Source organism: Peromyscus eremicus, chromosome 17 (genome assembly GCF_949786415.1).
Source record: "Peromyscus eremicus chromosome 17, PerEre_H2_v1, whole genome shotgun sequence".
Classification (NCBI taxonomy): domain Eukaryota; kingdom Metazoa; phylum Chordata; class Mammalia; order Rodentia; family Cricetidae; genus Peromyscus; species Peromyscus eremicus.
Genome location: NC_081433.1, coordinates 54,700,758 through 54,716,929, shown reverse-complemented (window position 1 = coordinate 54,716,929; position 16,172 = coordinate 54,700,758). Strand labels below are relative to the sequence as shown.

The window sequence follows — 16,172 nt, the reverse complement described above, 5'->3', positions numbered from 1 at the left end:
AAACAAATCTTGAAGACCAGCATTGGTGGTCCATCTGAGGACTAGCAGAATCTAAAAACAACTTCCTTAGAGGAAGAGTATGAGTACAATATTGTAACAAGGCCAACCACAGTAGTTGGTGCTGTTAATATATTACTAAACTTCTTCTCTAATGCCTCTTAAAGGGGAAGCCCTTGGGAATCCTGGACTAGCTATTACTCAAAGGTCTAAGAGAAACTTGAGACACCATCACAAGAGAAAGAGTGCTGTGAACATAGAGACAGATGACTACCCAGATCTCACCTTAAGAATCGAGTTTGTCGCATCATCTGGGTGAGCTAGTCCTTCAGCATCTGCCTCAGCTACAGATAACAGGCAAATTCAAATACATGCTGTCCTGGGGAGGGGAGCATTCAGTGCTTACCATGAGGTTGTCATGAAGTTCTAGCCATTTTCCTGTGATTGTCAGGCATCAGCTCACCAGACTTTAGATGCATACTTCAGAACCTGTGTGTTGCTGAGGTTTCATGGTACCTTCTCTCTCTGTCCAGTGCTACTACCTTCATGTCCATTATGTTTATGGAGGCCCTCATTGACTATCTTCATTTCCAACATCTGTTTGACACTTCTAATATCACTTCCTATAATCTTCTCTTTATTAATAGTTGTTTTATATTCAAAAGTCTGAGGCTGACACTTGGCTAAAGCCACATATCACAGTCCCACACCTTACTTTTAAAAGATTATTTATTATTCTCTGTCTCTGTCTCTGTCTCTCTCTGTCTCTCTCTGTCTCTCTCTCTCTCTCTCTGTGTGTGTGTGTGTGTGTGTGTGTGTGTGTGTGTGTGTGTGTGTGTGTGTGTAAAAACCGTAGCATGTATGTGACGGTCAGAGGACAATGTTCAGGACTTGGTTCTCTCTGTCCACCATGAATACCCGGGAGCAAACTCAGATGCACACATGTCAGGCTGTGTGACAAGTGCCTTTATCCACTTAGCCATCTGGCCAGCCCTGAGTTTCTTTTTTTTTTTCTTTTCTTTTTTTTTCAGTTCCTGTCTTTTTATTTATTCATACACAACTACTTGTCTTCTGGTTTATTGAAGCAGTAAGTCAGACAGCACTTGCCACAGTAATGTATGTCAAAGTGGCTAGCCATGCAAACTCCAGCACCACACTCATCAGAAGGACACTCTCGACGAAGACGGCTAATTTTGCCATTTTCATCCACCTTATAGTACTTTAGTACAGCCAACTTAACCTTCTTCCTCTTATGCTTTTTCTTCTTGGGAGTGGTGTAAGACTTCTTCTTCCTTGCCTTAGCACCACCACGAAGTCTCAACACAAGATGGAGGGTGGACTCCTTTAGAATATTGTATTCAGACAAAGTACGGCCATCTTCCAGCTGCTTACCAGTGAAGATCAGCCTCTGCTGATCAGGAGGAATTCCTTCCTTATCATGGATCTTGGCCTTTACACTTTCTATAGTGTCTGAGGGTTCAATATCAAGTGTGATGGTTTTCCCTGCATGGGTCTTCACGAAATCTGCATCTTGGTCGAGGTTCCACCCACATTCACAGATGGTGGATCAGAAAGGAAGAGCCTCAAGGGCCAACGGGGCTTCCCGGCCCGAGTTTCTTTTTCTTAAACCAAGCCTTCTAATATGATGTGTTCATGACCTAACCAGAAACACTTCTACTTCAAACACTGGATTACACAAAATGATAGAAAAATCTAGTTACTTTTCCTTTAAAGTCAATTTCCAATTTTTTTTTTTAAATATCAAGAGAAATATAGAACACATTTAGCAGGAATTTTGATTCCTTGGAGGAATGCATTTTACTTGTGGTTAATTTGAGACACAGGGAGCTAGTGTTGGTCAGCTTTCGTTGTTTTAGAAAGTGTGCAAGACAGTAAACAGAAAAAGTGGAATGATTCATTTTGGCTCACAATTTCAGAAGTTTCTATCTGTGGCCAGTTGTCCCTGTTGCTTTTGGGTCTTTGACCAGGTGGTATTTCATGGCAGTGGACACTGGGCAGAGGAAGCTCCTCATTTCACAGCACACAGAAAACAAGGACATAGCCAGAGAATCCCAATGGCCCCTTCAAGGTCACTGTGCCAAAGATCTAAATTGCTTTCACTACACCTGGACTCCTCAAAGTTCCACCACCTCCCAACATCACCAAAGGGAAGCGGCAAGCTTTCCACTTATGGGCTGTTGGGAGCTGTTCAAGATTCTTTCTTTTTTCTTTTTTTTTTTTTTTTTTTTTTTTTTTTTGGTTTTTCGAGACAGGGTTTCTCTGTGTAGCTTTGCGCCTTTCCTGGAACTCACTTGGTAGCCCAGGCTGGCCTCGAACTCACAGAGATCCGCCTGGCTCTGCCTCCCGAGGGCTGGGATTAAAGGCGTGTGCCACCACCGCCCGGCGCTGTTCAAGATTCAAAGTTCAGCAAGTGTGTGTGCTGTCCTGAGAAAGCATAGTTCTGGTTACTTACCATCTAGCCACCATATGAGAGACAGTAGTACATGTCCTGGCACAAATATTCAAGAGGTTTTATGAAAGGAAAATTTAAGGTGAGTGCATTCCCACTCCAGCTTTGGTTTGTTTTCAATCTGCTTTAGAGCAGCGTTAGCATTTCTCAAAAGGCTACAGCTGAATCTTTATGCGTGTTTGTTGTTTTTCTTCTTCCCCAAATCATGAAAGATTAATTACAATTTCCATGAGCATTTGTGTGGACTGGGAACTCATTTATTCTCCTTCAACTAAACGCACTGAATGCTTACTAGGTAGCAGGGGTTTGAATAACAGGAGTTAGTGATATAAAGTTGGTACAATGTAGCAATAACCCCCAACTAGAAGGGAAAGTGAAATATTCCATTCTTCCTCCCTATAACAGGGGAAAGGAACCACCACCACAGAGTTTCTGCATAATGAATTCCCTTTAAAGACTCAAAAAATAAAAAGGAAGGAAGGAAGGAAACACAGAAGGAAGGAACAAAGGGAAGAAAGAAGGAAAAATGTTAAATGCAGTGATGGGCAGGTTTATTGTTTTGATTGTAATCATTTCATGGTGTATATCAAATCATCATATTATATATTTAAATATGTATGTATTTATATACTATATATACACAAAATATATCTACTATAACACACACACACACACACACGCTTTGAGTCAGGTTCTTCTTTTTTTTTTTAATTTTTATTTTGCAATATAATTCAGTTCTACATATCAGCCACGGATTCCCTTGTTCTCCCCCCTCATGCCCCCCTCACCTTCCCCCCAGTCTGCCCCCCATTCCCATCTCCTCCAGGGCAAAGCCTTCCCCGCAGACTGAGATCAACCTGGTAGTGAGTCAGGTTCTTCTTATGTCCTCTAGCTTGGCCTCAACTGGCAATCCTCTTTTCTTATCCTCTTAAGTCCTGGGATTATAGGCTTAAGCCACCTTATCTAGAACAAATATATACATTTTAAAATTATACTTTAAAAGAGAAGATGAGGGCAGGCAGGAGGAGGATAGGGATGAGGAGAAAGGGGAAGAGAAAGAGGCAATAAGGGCCTCCATAAATATACTGGACACGAAGGTAGTAGCACTGGGCAGAGAGAAAGGGTACCATGCAGCCTCAGCAGCACACGGGTTCTGAAGTATGCATCTAACATCTGGCGAGCTGATTCACAGTGAATCTCTAGCCTTTTGTGATTTGAGCTGGAAACTTAAGGCGGGGATTATCAGGGTAGGAACTACATCGGCTACCTCTTGGTAAGATCTGAACAGGTACATCCAGGGTCCTCCTCAGAGTTCGGACGCCTACAGCCTTCACTACCGTCATCACTTCCCACTTGCACATTTTAACTAAAATTCTGAGACAGGTGAAAAATCCCACCTCACCTCTGGCTGTAATTCAACTAGATGCTGGCAATAATAGTCTAACATGAAACATAACTACAGTTCCTTAGCTGCGGTTCTGGTTTAAGTATAATTTATTAATAAAGACTTAACTTTGTACACAACTTGGCAGAAGCCAATGGTAAACAGAAGTAGAACATGTAGTGAGTATATACAAAAATATCTCTTAAAAAATTCAACAGCGAATATAGGAAATTTTGTAGGGTGTTTTTTTTTCTCTGATTAACATAGAGCTGGATATTTGCCAAGCAGACATCTCCTAAACCTTTTGCCATTATTTTATTTATGTCACATATCAAGTGCTTTCCTACTCTTTTTCCTTGAGGTAGAGAAATTGTTTTCTCCTTTCTCTGCAAATTAACCTCTAATAAAAGACTCTATCTATCCCCAACGCCCTTCAGTCTTGCCCCTGCTGACATGAAGGCAAGCACTGGTCGACGGAATCTGTACAATACTTCGGTCATCCCTGAGTAGAACAACAAAAGAGTCACATTGCAACGGTAATAAGTAGGACCTGCACCCTGAAAACTTCCATGGGCTTCTGATGCAGACCAATGGAACCTTTCCTTAGAGTGCTAGCCTCTAACTGTGTTGGGAAAATCAGTCTCGTGTAACACACACACAGAGATTGAGAGAGAGAGAGAAAGAGAGGGGGGAGCAAAAGAAAAAACAAAAACATTCTTGTTTTCCTAAATTCCTCAAGAAAATGGTATGGTCCGTTTGCAGTCTTCCTAAAATGGCAGGGTGGAGAGGAGAGAGCTCAGACTTTCAACTGTAACAGCGCTGCTAATTCCTAGGCAGATTAACGTGAGCAAATGTCTGGCAAGCAGAGCTCCTGGCCTGGGAAAACAATATCCACTTCTCCAGTTGTGAAAACTAGATACAGTAATAGTAGAACTGCTGTGTCCAAGTTCTTATTACTCTCTCTTGCTCTCCTCTCCCTTTCCCCTGTCTCAACCCCCACCTCTCTCCATTTCTCCTTTTCTCTTCCTCTCTCTCAGATTCCTGCATGTGGATGAAATGTGACCAACCCACTCACGCTCCTGTGGCCATGCCTTCCTCTGCAGGATGAACTGTAGCCCCTCTGGAACTGTAAGTCACAATAAACCCTCTCTTCCGTAAGTTGCTCTTGGTCCAGGCACAGCAACAGAAAAGTAACTAATACAAATCAACAGGCTTAAATTCCATAAGCTACATGAGTAGCAATGAGTGAAAGAGGCAAGAAAACTATATTGTGTATAAGGTCATGGTTTTCCCAAAGGAGGGAGTAGAAATTTAAACTCCCACGAGCAGTGATGAAATCGTCTCTCCATATTCTCAAATATAGTTTGAAGGTTTGGGGATAAAAATCGTTGCCACTTGTGTGTGAAGCAAACGTCTTCTGGTTGAAGCTCATCATTTCATTCCTATAATGGTGTGTTTTGATAAACATGTGACTCTTTGGCTTAATGAGGTCATTTATTAATCATAATATTTATGGCAGTTTTAGAAATGAAGAATAATGGATTTCTCTGTAGTTTTCAATATATAATAATTACTGCCATTATTATTAATTTTTTTAGTTCTCAGATTTATCAGATTTATCAACTGGATGCTCATTCTAAGCCTAGTGAAATTTTGGTTGACAATCTTGCATATGAAATATGACATCTGCATACTTTAAGTTTGTATGTTTCTTCTTGCGAAAATGAAGATTCTTTTTACATTTATCTATCTTTCCTATCATCTACCTGTTAAAGTTATTTATGTTCTTTTTCTTCTTGCTTTTTAAAGTTTTACTTATTATTATTATTTAGATTAGCCCTCTGTCTCGATGTAGCTGTTAACAGCGATGTTTTCCTATTTGTCATGTGAGATCTATTTTGCTGGTGATGTTGTCTTCGTTTGGTTCACTGATGTGACTAACAAGCAGTTTCCATATTTTATAGTTGGGTTTATCAGTCTTGTCTTATGTTGCCTCTACATTTTGAGTTTCTGATTGGAAGGCACTTCATGTATCTAGGTTAACGAGAACTCATTTTGATATCAGTTATGGATCTAATTCACTTATCTTTCCTTTTAAATGTCTGCCTATTGTATTAACACCACTTCTATAAAAGTCTATTGACATGAGAGATTTGAGATGCTTCCTCATCATGAACAGAATATCAACAAGTGTCCAGGCCAGCAATGGCCTTTCACACTCTCTATTGATTTACCCACCCTTTCATGTACTTTCATGCTATTTAGTGATCTAAGATTAATATCTTTGTTTTAATAACTGATTTTTGCTGCTCTGTCGTATTTCGTCCATATTTGACTTTCCATATTAACTTCAAAATAGATTTTCATAACTCTAAGGAAATAATTAACTTGATCCTACACACACACAAAACAAACATGTATTAATGTAACACTTGGCCTAAAAATAGTTAAAAGGCTTTTTGTGTTTCTGGGTTTTTAACAAACTATGTAAAACAGAGGTGAGTTAGCCTTTGAAGCTGTTGTGGATTTCCCCTGTGAATTATCTTGGACTTGAACGTGTGAGGAACGTTCTTTGCTTGTGACAGAACATTGTTTTGTTTATTTGGCCAGTGTTGCCAGGCTGACATGGAATTCACTATACAACACAAGGTGGCCTCACATTGTGCCTCAACACAAGGTGGCCTCACATTGTGCCTCAGTTTCTCAGATGTTGGAATTTTAGGTGAACCTCGCTATATCGGGCTAAACTTTCTGTCTCTGTTAACATTAGTTTCAGTTTTCCTAAAAGATCATTCACTTCTTCCAAAACTACTTACATATTTTTCTAACTCTTGAGTTGTATATTATTGGGGAATATTATTTTAAAGTGTGTTGCATTTTTTCCCACTGCTTTGGTTAACAATTCAAAGATGTGTTTGATTAAATAAAATTAACCTTCCAGCAGGAGGCTGAGTCAGCAAGTAGCTGACAGGAAGTGGTAAGGAGGAACCACAGGTAGCAAGGGTTTTTTAAGTGGAGGCTGAGAGAAGGACCCTGGGGTTTTTGGAAGACACCAGAAGGTGAGCTACTTGCTATTCAGCCTCTCTGAGAGAACAGAATTCCACCTTCACCATAGAATCCCGAGTTCTTTAAATTTAGACAAAGTTTCCCTTAGTGGCTTTGAAAGAGTCAGGCTGTGGCCCTTCCAGCCGAACTGCTGCTGGGAGCAGCTGAGTTACAGTCTCTAATTGGGACACCCATTGCTTAAAGGGGCAGTCACTGTAGATAATAAAAAACAGATAACAGTGTATTACTTTCCTGTAATCATAAAACATGGGGTATGTATTTAAGACTACATATTTTCCTCATTGCTTCAGTTGTATTGAGCTTTTTAATACATAAATTATTTAATTTCAATTTTATCTATTTTTTCCCCTAAGGGCAAATAATAACTATTTTATTTTATTTTCCAGATAGAAATAACATTTTACAAATTACTTGCTTCTAATTTTGCAATAAAGTTACACTTTTACTAAGTTTTAATTAGTAAATGTCAGTCTATTACTTCCGCTTGAAACTTGTAAGGCTTTGATCTGTGATGGGGTCAGTTTACACAAATGCCCATGGGTAATTGAGTGGAAGTTATTTTTCACTTCTGAGTTATTAATTACTGAAGCAGAATACATAATTAGAGTTATAAGATGTAACTAAGTGATTAAATTATTTGGCTTACTGAAAAGTCATATAATTACAGCTATAATGTAATTGATTTTACTTAGCCAAGTGTCATGGCTTGTGTTAGAATCTTTGTTCTTCTGTATTCTATTAACTTATTAAATCTCTAGCTTCTCTGTGTTGAGAGGGCATCTCCCCATGTTGTTCAGTGGACAGGCATTCCTTTCCTGTGTTATTAATGAAGTGTCTTTACCATTACAAAGAGAGCCTTCCTTGACCTCATCTAAATCTGAATTCAAATATGTTTCAGCTGTCCTCTTCTTCTAAAAATTTATTTTATGTGTATGAATGTTTTGCCTATATGTATGTATATGTACCGTGTGTGTCACTGATGCACTCAGAGGTCAGAAAAGGGGATTAGATATCCTGGAACAGGAGTTACAGATGGTTGTGAGCTACCACATCAGTGTTGGGAACAAAACCTGGGTCGTCTGCAAGAGCAACAAATGGTCTTAACTACTGAGCGACTTCTCCAACCCCATTCCTTTGTTTTGACAAAGAATTGGGTGTTATGGTTTGTATCTAAAATGTCCCCAGAGGGGTCATGTTCTCATGATACAATCACTTCCTCAAAGCTCCACTAATGAACGAAGCCATGGGACCAAGGCCACTTGACTGCTCTTTCTAAGTTCCTCTACCTCCTGTAACTATCATGAGACAACGTTGTGGGGAACAGTTGACAGACACAGAGGTGTTAACTTCAAAACTCTGAGGGGTGGGGGCTTTAAGACCTAAATATTTTTTTAAGGTATGTCCCCATTGACGCACTTCATCTAATTAGGTCTAACATCCTTAAGTTTCCATCACCCCCAAACTGGAAATCCAAAGTATACCCCCAAACTAGAAATCAAGCCTTCAACACATGGACCCCTGGGTGACATTCTAATCCAAGTGATAACAGCTTCTATCTATAACAAATTCATAGCTGTGATTTCTTACTCTTTATACTTGCTTAAGAAAGCTTTTATATTTGTTCTTTTAACTTACGTGGGCATATCTTTCATATATAAAATAAAGTAGGGTTGCAAAGTGAATGAACCTGGGAATATTTTTTATTTAATATGTGAAATAAGCCTACGTATAATAATTGATATAAATTATATTTTTATCTTCTACTTTTTCATCTATTTATAATTTATGTGCTTTTATTTCTACTGTGTTTTCTCTGCTCATTTTATTTTTTTCTGTTGTTATTTAAGAAGGTTCTTATATATTTTTTCTGAAACGGGCTCTGTTTAGTTTTGTTTAGATGTATAGCTTTCTGTCATGTTCTAGTTTCTAGTTCTGGTTCTGGTTTCTATTACACAGGTCCCTCCACTGTCCTATGCACAGCAGTCTATAATATTACATACTATTTCTGTGACCTACATTCCTACCAGTGTCAGATCTTAGATCTACTTTCTAAGTCCATTACATCCTCACGGCCCATTTCCCTGTATTTCTTAGGTTGGTGAAATTTTCCTTTCTGCAGAAAGAATCTTCATGGAAAGTTTTCCTGTACAAAAAGCTCAAAGTTTTATTTGTGTATTTGCATGCACACTACTATTCACGTACAGCTCCAAAACAAGGAGAATTTGGATAGATTGAAAATCCTTGATTCACGTTTTCTTTAAATACCCAGAAAGCTTTCTGCACTGTTATCTTGCTTTGTTTGTTTCGGGAAGTGTACGTCAAATCAATTTTTCCTTCACATAGAATCTTTTCCCCTAGGAGCCTCCAGGATATTGTCTTTGTACTTAAAGCACCAGAGCTTCTCTCCTCTACATCTCAAAATTGACCATCCAGGGCATTTCATCAGGTAAACAGTAGGCCTTCAGAAAACACAGATTTAGGTCTCATGTGTTTCTGGAGAGTCTTGTTGGGTGATAACTTTAAACAGTGGCGTTCTTTGCTTCTGCAGAAACTCTGACTGAAGACACACACCCGGTTTTGCTTCTTTGATAATCTTCTACATCTAGCACCTTATTGCTAGTGATTTCTGCCTTTTAAACATTTTGTTTGGGGTCTTAGCAGTTTTAATCTTCTCTTCACCAGCTTTTGTTACACTGCAAGGAAATGTGCTCCTCTGGCATCTTGTACTCGCTTCAGAAATGATGGTTTTTTCAATTGTGTGAGCTAATATTCCTTTAACTTTGTCTCTTGTCCTTGAACTTTCGAATTTTAAGGATATTTAACTCATGTTGGAATAATGCATTGCAGGTTTCATCTGCATTTTTTTCACTTTGTGGGAAATACTCTTCATCTGGTAAAAATACTAATTTTCTATCGAATACCTTTACTGAAGAAATATGCATATTAAAAAATTTTAATGTCCTAAAATCATCTAAAGTGTTTTAATTTTTCTAAGGTCAGTTCAGTTGCGATTAGAAAAATAAGTTACAATTTGTCATAAACAATTACATTTCTCATTTTTAATCATTCTAAAATTAATAGGCAAATCATGTTCTAGATGAGACTGATTATAAATATCAAATAGAAGTTCTGTTTTGTTTCTTGGTGAACAAGTTTTCATGCATGACATAATTGTTAAATTGTACGTGCTTTAAAATAGCAGAGAGCCGTAGCCCACGTTTTCATTTCTATCTTTGAGAGTGGGTTTTGAAACCTTAATGCCACTCTGACATTCTTAGTTGTTTAAACTGTTAACTGTCTATTCCTTTGGGCTTCCATAGTCTTTAATTAAAATCATAATGAAAGCTGCGTAGACTTCGCCCTCAAACTGAGTTTTTATCTTACCGTAAAGAATAGTTTTCTTGGAATATAATTACTCTTAAGTGAGTAAGACTAACAGTCAACTATGTGAGGCCTGATGGAAACACGCTAATGAGACATCTAACCTCTTTCAGATGAATAAGAGATTCCAAAAGATTTCTTTGAATTTCCCCCTTTCAATTATTTCCATTTATGAATAAAAGACTGATAGAATATAAAGGAATATTTAATAGAAATAAAAATAAATCATTCCCTTATGTCATTAAATTAAGGTTTGAAGCAAAATAAACTAAGCCAATTGTAATTCCAGCATGGACAAGAGTGGGGAGGAGGTTTGGGAGGTCCTACTCTAGCTGAGAGAGTATTGGCAACTGACAGCTTCTAGGGCAGGGGGAAGGGAGTCAGTTTTCTTCAGGGATTTGGACCCAAAAGCCTACCCATATTCCAGTCCATGAACCTACATCCATGTACATACAGCCAACATCAAGTGGGCTCAGTGAGGGGTGGATGAAGTTGGGAAGAAAAATGGTGATAGGGATAAGAACTGGAGGGAAGAGAATGGGGTGGAGTTCATCAAAACACAGGATATCCATGAATGAAATTCTCAACCTAAGCAAAATAAAACAAAATTGCTATCTGATAATTCCAGAGAACATGGGACAAATGATAAGTCTTGGAATCTGGGAGGGTGGCTAGATAAGCATGACTTATGATTCATTGACCTCCGCATACAGAATTCCAATACACAGTGTTTAATGACTTTATATAACTTCAACATCATTATGTGAGACACACAGTTAATACCACTGAAAGACACTATGCCCGTACATTGAAGTTGACAAGCACACTTTACATTTTCTAAGTAAAAGGATAAGAATAAGTGAACTCTAATTAGTCCCAACACATTTTCTAAAAGAGGTGTTTATCTCATTATATTTCACTGGTTTAGCTGATGTCTGAGTTAAAGACATTAAAAAGAAAACCTTAGAATGGTTATAGATTTATGTATGTGAACAATCTGAAGACCATCACAAAGAAATTACATATTTAATCTCTTTTATTTATCAAAAGGAACTTACACAATCTTAAACAGTAACATGAATAAACATACCATTTATACTATTGCTTATGGGTTGTTTATTTCAATTTATTGAAGACTCAAAAATAGAACATTGGCCCATTTTCAGGGCACCGGCTATACTAAGTTTCCTTGTTATTTCTCCATCTCAATGAGTTACCAATAAATGATACTCTCCCATAGCTGTTTTGTTTAATAATTAACCATTTCATTCAGAGTTGATCCTTCTTTTTTATTGTCTATATTTTTAGATCAGCCATTTATGAGCTTTCTGATTTTCAAAAGTTTAGTCTTAATTTATTCAGATAGTTATTATATTATTTACCTAGCTTTAATGTACTAATAAAATGGTGTCCATTTTAGCTAATGTTTTCAAAGCCAAATTAACTCTACAGTCTGCAACAGGAATAAAGAAAAGTAGGACCCTTTCTGCTCGAACAGCCGTTACTCTTGATGACTACTCTACCTGTGTTGAAGCTCATCCATACTCGGCCTTCTTTATTCCTGGTCCCTTTCCTCTCCCAACCCTTTCTTCTCCAGTGCAGCTGTACTGTCGATCATACTGTTCTCAAAACATTTCCACCTCTGAAGCTTTTTAAACACCTTGCCGAAAACTCTGTCTTTCCCATTGCTCTGGCTGACTGACCTGTTTCTCTCTCTAATTTAAATCTTTTACTTCATCTGACTTCCAATACGTTTATTCCATTAATCAATTATAGTCCAGCTGGGCAGTGGTGTACATGTCTTTAATTCCAGCACTCAAAAGGTAGAGGCAGGCAGATCTCTTTGAATTTGAGGCCAACCTGGTCTACAGAGAAAATTCTGGGACAGCCAAGGCTACACAGGGAAACCCTATCTCAAAAACAAAAGTAAATAAATACAAATAAAAATAATGGGAATCAATTACAATCCTTTAAAATCTTCTTGACCTTACTTCTTAGAAAAAATTTGGCCAACATTATTGATGAAAATCCTTGAGAATTCCATCTTCTTCCTTACTCCCTTTTTTCTAGTGTCCCATCTCTCTAGAAAATAAACCATATCTGTTTGCATTAAATTATCTGTGTTGCTATTGGCATCCAAGAAACTTAACATTAACAGAGAACATCATACCTATAGTCTGATTGAGTTTACACTCATGACCATAAATAACAGATACTCATACTGACTCATGACAGCTAACGTACTTTAGTGAGATTAATCTTTCATTCTCAGAAAGTGTCTATTCCATCTGTGATCCTCACTTTCACCAACTATCAGCATCACTCATGCATTTTCAAAGTCATTTGATTTCTTTCAAAAATTAAAGAAAATCATGAAACAGAAACTCTATTATCTCTAGGTACCAATTATTTCATCCACATGTATATTTATCCACTGTTTGTGCTGTTGAATAAAAACCAAATATGACTTAGGTAACAGAAAACTTTATTCAAGTGGATTTTGTGATAAATGGAGTGGAGATTATCACAGCAGGGAGAATGCTCAGACCATTGAATTTGCAGGCATCTGAAGACCTAGACTGAGCGGAATTTTCCTTCATAAAAGTTAGAAAAAGCTAGGCTGTGTCAAAAGAGGCATTTGCCGTGAGCAAAAGGAGGCAATATTCTCTCAAAACGAGAAAAGAATAAACAGCTAGAAGTAAGACTGTGAAAAAGTCAGTGTGGAGTGATGGTGGTATGTCTCTAAGGGATCATTTTGCTCAGTTGAATCTTTTTTTTTTTTTTTTTTTTTTTTTTTTTTGGTTTTTCGAGACAGGGTTTCTCTGTGTAGCTTTGCGCTTCTCCTGGCACTCACTTGGTAGCCCAGGCTGGCCTTGAACTCACAGAGATCCGCCTGGCTCTGCCTCCCAAGTGCTGGGATTAAAGGCGTGCGCCACCACCACCCGGCTCTCAGTTGAATCTTATAAGAGGTAAGGAAGCCGCAGATGTATGCTAGTTCAGGGTTAAGATGGGCCCAAAATAAGGTGCCCAGAGGAGAAAAGCAAGTTGAAAATAAAAGCAAATTTGCCCAAACCAATTAGCAAATGTTCTAATTAAGTTATGGGTATAACAGTTCAGCAAAATTTTTATAAGACAGAGAATGGGAATTTGGAGGGTCTTTAATCCTATGATAAGTAAACAATGGAGAATCTTACATCTTGTCTAAGTCACATGAGGAGAGTTTGTTTCTACAGTAAGCTGCCTGATAAAACACATCATAGAGCATTTTATAAGCATCTTTTTCCAGGAGCAAAGCAGTCAGGTACAGATTAACACTGTGCTACTTCTTTGCATCTCAAAGGAGAAGGCATCATTTTGTAGTTCTATATCCATTCTCTCCTATCTGCTAACCCTTCATTTGGCTTCCTCCCTCATCCTCATAACCATCCTTCTTCATAACTGACTATTCCCAGAAGCTCAAGTAAATACAATGAGAAATCTCTTTGGCTCTGTCTATATTTCTTCTTTCTCCAAATCAGGCAGGCTATCCACACCACCTCAACCTCATTTCCATCATTATATAGTTTTGGTCATGTCTTTTCCTAATTCAGAATCAAAAATGACCTTCATGTTACTATTCTTAGTGGCTATTTTTATTTTCTTGTCTTCTATCTCTTCACAACCTTGGGCACAGTCAGCTACTGTCTTCTTGCTGAGATGCTCCTAGTCTTGCCTGCCAACACGTCACATGTGTCCTTCCCACACACAGAGCCTCACTTCCTGAAGCTTTCATCCCCCTTCAGTATAGACTTCTTTCCTCATTATTCCCAAGTATTTGAATTCTCAGGATTGCATATAGGCTCTTCCCCACTATTCATTCTCTCTGTGACCTTGTACATTTCAAAGATTTTGAGCCCTTTACATCTACTGGTTTTAAATTTTATATTTTCAACTAATATTTCTTGAGAGAACTTTAGACTATGAACTTTAGACTATGAAATAGAACTTGTGTGTGTGTGTGTAAATATACATGTGTACACATTCACATGATTGTGTGTTTTTGTGTGTATCATGTGTATATTTAGGCCATAAGACCAACTTACATGCTGTTCCTCAGGTACTGTTCACCTCATTTTTTGAGACAGTGTCTCTCACTGGCCTGGAGTTCATGAGTAAAATAGTCTGGCTGATGAACAAGCCCCGGGGATCCATTTGTCTCTGCCTCCATGGGCTGGGGTTACAAACACTCGTCACCATTCATAATATTTTTATATGGGTTCTGGAAAATCAAGCTCAAATGAAAATGCTTGAGCAACAAGCACTCACTGAATTATCTTCCTGGTCCCTGAAATGGAGCATCTAAGCAGTTGTCTGCAGCTGGATATCAACTGTTAAAAGTTGCTAACCTATGTGGTCCTGCTCTGCTGCTTCAGCTAGAGCCTCAAAAGAGACTGGTTTTCAAAATCATTTCTGTGCCTGATGTATAAAAAAAGTTGTGGAAACCAGTAAGTGGGGGATTATTAGAGACATGGTAGTTTGAACAACAACAACAACAAAAAAAAAAATGGCCCCCAGAGGGAGTGGTACTATTAGGAGGTGTGGCTTTTTTGGAGGACATGTGCCAATGTAGGGGAGGGCTTTGAGGTCTCATATGCTCAAGCTCCCCTCAATGTGACAGTTCTGTTGACTTTTTGTTCCCTGCAAACCAAGATATAGCCAGCACAATGTCTACCTGTACAATACCATGGACCCCAGCATGATGGTAATGGACTGAACTTCTGAAACTGTAGGCAAGCTACCCCAGTTAAATGTTTTCCTTACAAGAATTGTGGTCATGGTATTTCTTCACAGCAATAGAAAACTAACTAAGGCAACATCTCTGTTTCTGTTGCTTTAACCCCAGCTGAGGGAAGCATGCTACACACTTGGATTGAGGATGCCTACTGTGCAGTTCCACAGAAATAAATTCCTGATTCATCTGCCCAAGCAGGTTATTTAAAAGAAAAAAAAACCCTCAAATTTCTAGCAAGCTTCTAGAATGAGAACTAAAAATTGTCAGAAAGTTAACAATACACTGCCTTGGCTGCTTCTCTGTAGCAGCACTCAAATTGTTATCATGAGATCTTACTTCCTTGTTCTTTATTATAACTGCATCATCATTGACCTGTAAGCAAGTTCACGTGTTTGTTTTTCTGAACAAAATACTTCTAACCATACAGTTTGTAGCTGTTAGAATTATGATCCTATGTGTCATTTTGCTGACTGTTGTAGTTTAATGTGTAGTAAACGTCTTCAGCTTAAATTTGTGCAAAAGAAAAATATCTCAATGTCCCTCCAACAAAGTCCTCAATCTCAACAACTATTACAACTTGCCAATACACCTACCTAATTACCAACATGTGGAAGTTGTCTTCAGTACATTCACTTTTAACACCCAAATTGCAAACTCACAGCATCTATACCTCAAAGATGCATACCTGCCTCTCTGCAACTGTTCTGCTAAAAACCATGTTGTCGATGGTCCTTGGAAAGCATCCATTTTCCCCCAAACTTTCACTTTCCTTCCTCTAGAATATTCCCACATAGCATATTGTAGTAATACCTTTTCACTGGGGTGATAATGACTTGGAGACTCATTATTAATTATAAAAGCTTGGCCTTAGCTTAGGCTTGTTCCTAACTAGGTTTTATAACTTAAATTAACCCATATTTTTTAATCTACATTCTTTCACAAGATTTGTTACCTCATCTCTGTACTGTCCATCCTGTTTCTTCCACATCTGGCTGGTGAGTCCGCCTTTCTTCTTCCTAGAGTTCTCTCTCTGTCTGGAAGTCCCTCCTATACTCTCCTGCCTAGCTATTGGCTATTCAGCTTTTTATTACACCAATCACAAC

At 38.2% G+C, this 16,172-nt stretch overlaps 1 protein-coding gene across 1 annotated transcript; it reads right to left on the bottom strand.

The window, feature by feature from the left end:
• Positions 1–1,055: 1,055 nt before the first annotated feature.
• Positions 1,056–3,810, bottom strand: LOC131894241 (ubiquitin-ribosomal protein eS31 fusion protein-like). Its single transcript, XM_059244470.1, has 2 exons — positions 3,735–3,810; positions 1,056–1,527 (listed from the first exon to the last, which is right to left on the bottom strand). The coding sequence occupies exons 1-2, from the start codon at positions 3,808–3,810 to the stop codon at positions 1,058–1,060; spliced, it is 546 nt and encodes a 181-aa protein (XP_059100453.1). The 3' UTR covers positions 1,056–1,057.
• Positions 3,811–16,172: the final 12,362 nt, after the last annotated feature.

Excerpts from the sequence above, each read along its gene's own strand:
- LOC131894241 (XM_059244470.1), bottom strand. The coding sequence starts at position 3,810 with ATGACGGTAGTGAAGGCTGTAGGCGTCCGAACTCTGAGGAGGACCCTG. Across the intron at positions 1,528-3,734 it reads TGTTCAGATCTTACCAAGAG|ATGCAGATTTCGTGAAGACC; the intron begins GTAGCCGATGTA and ends ACCTCGACCAAG.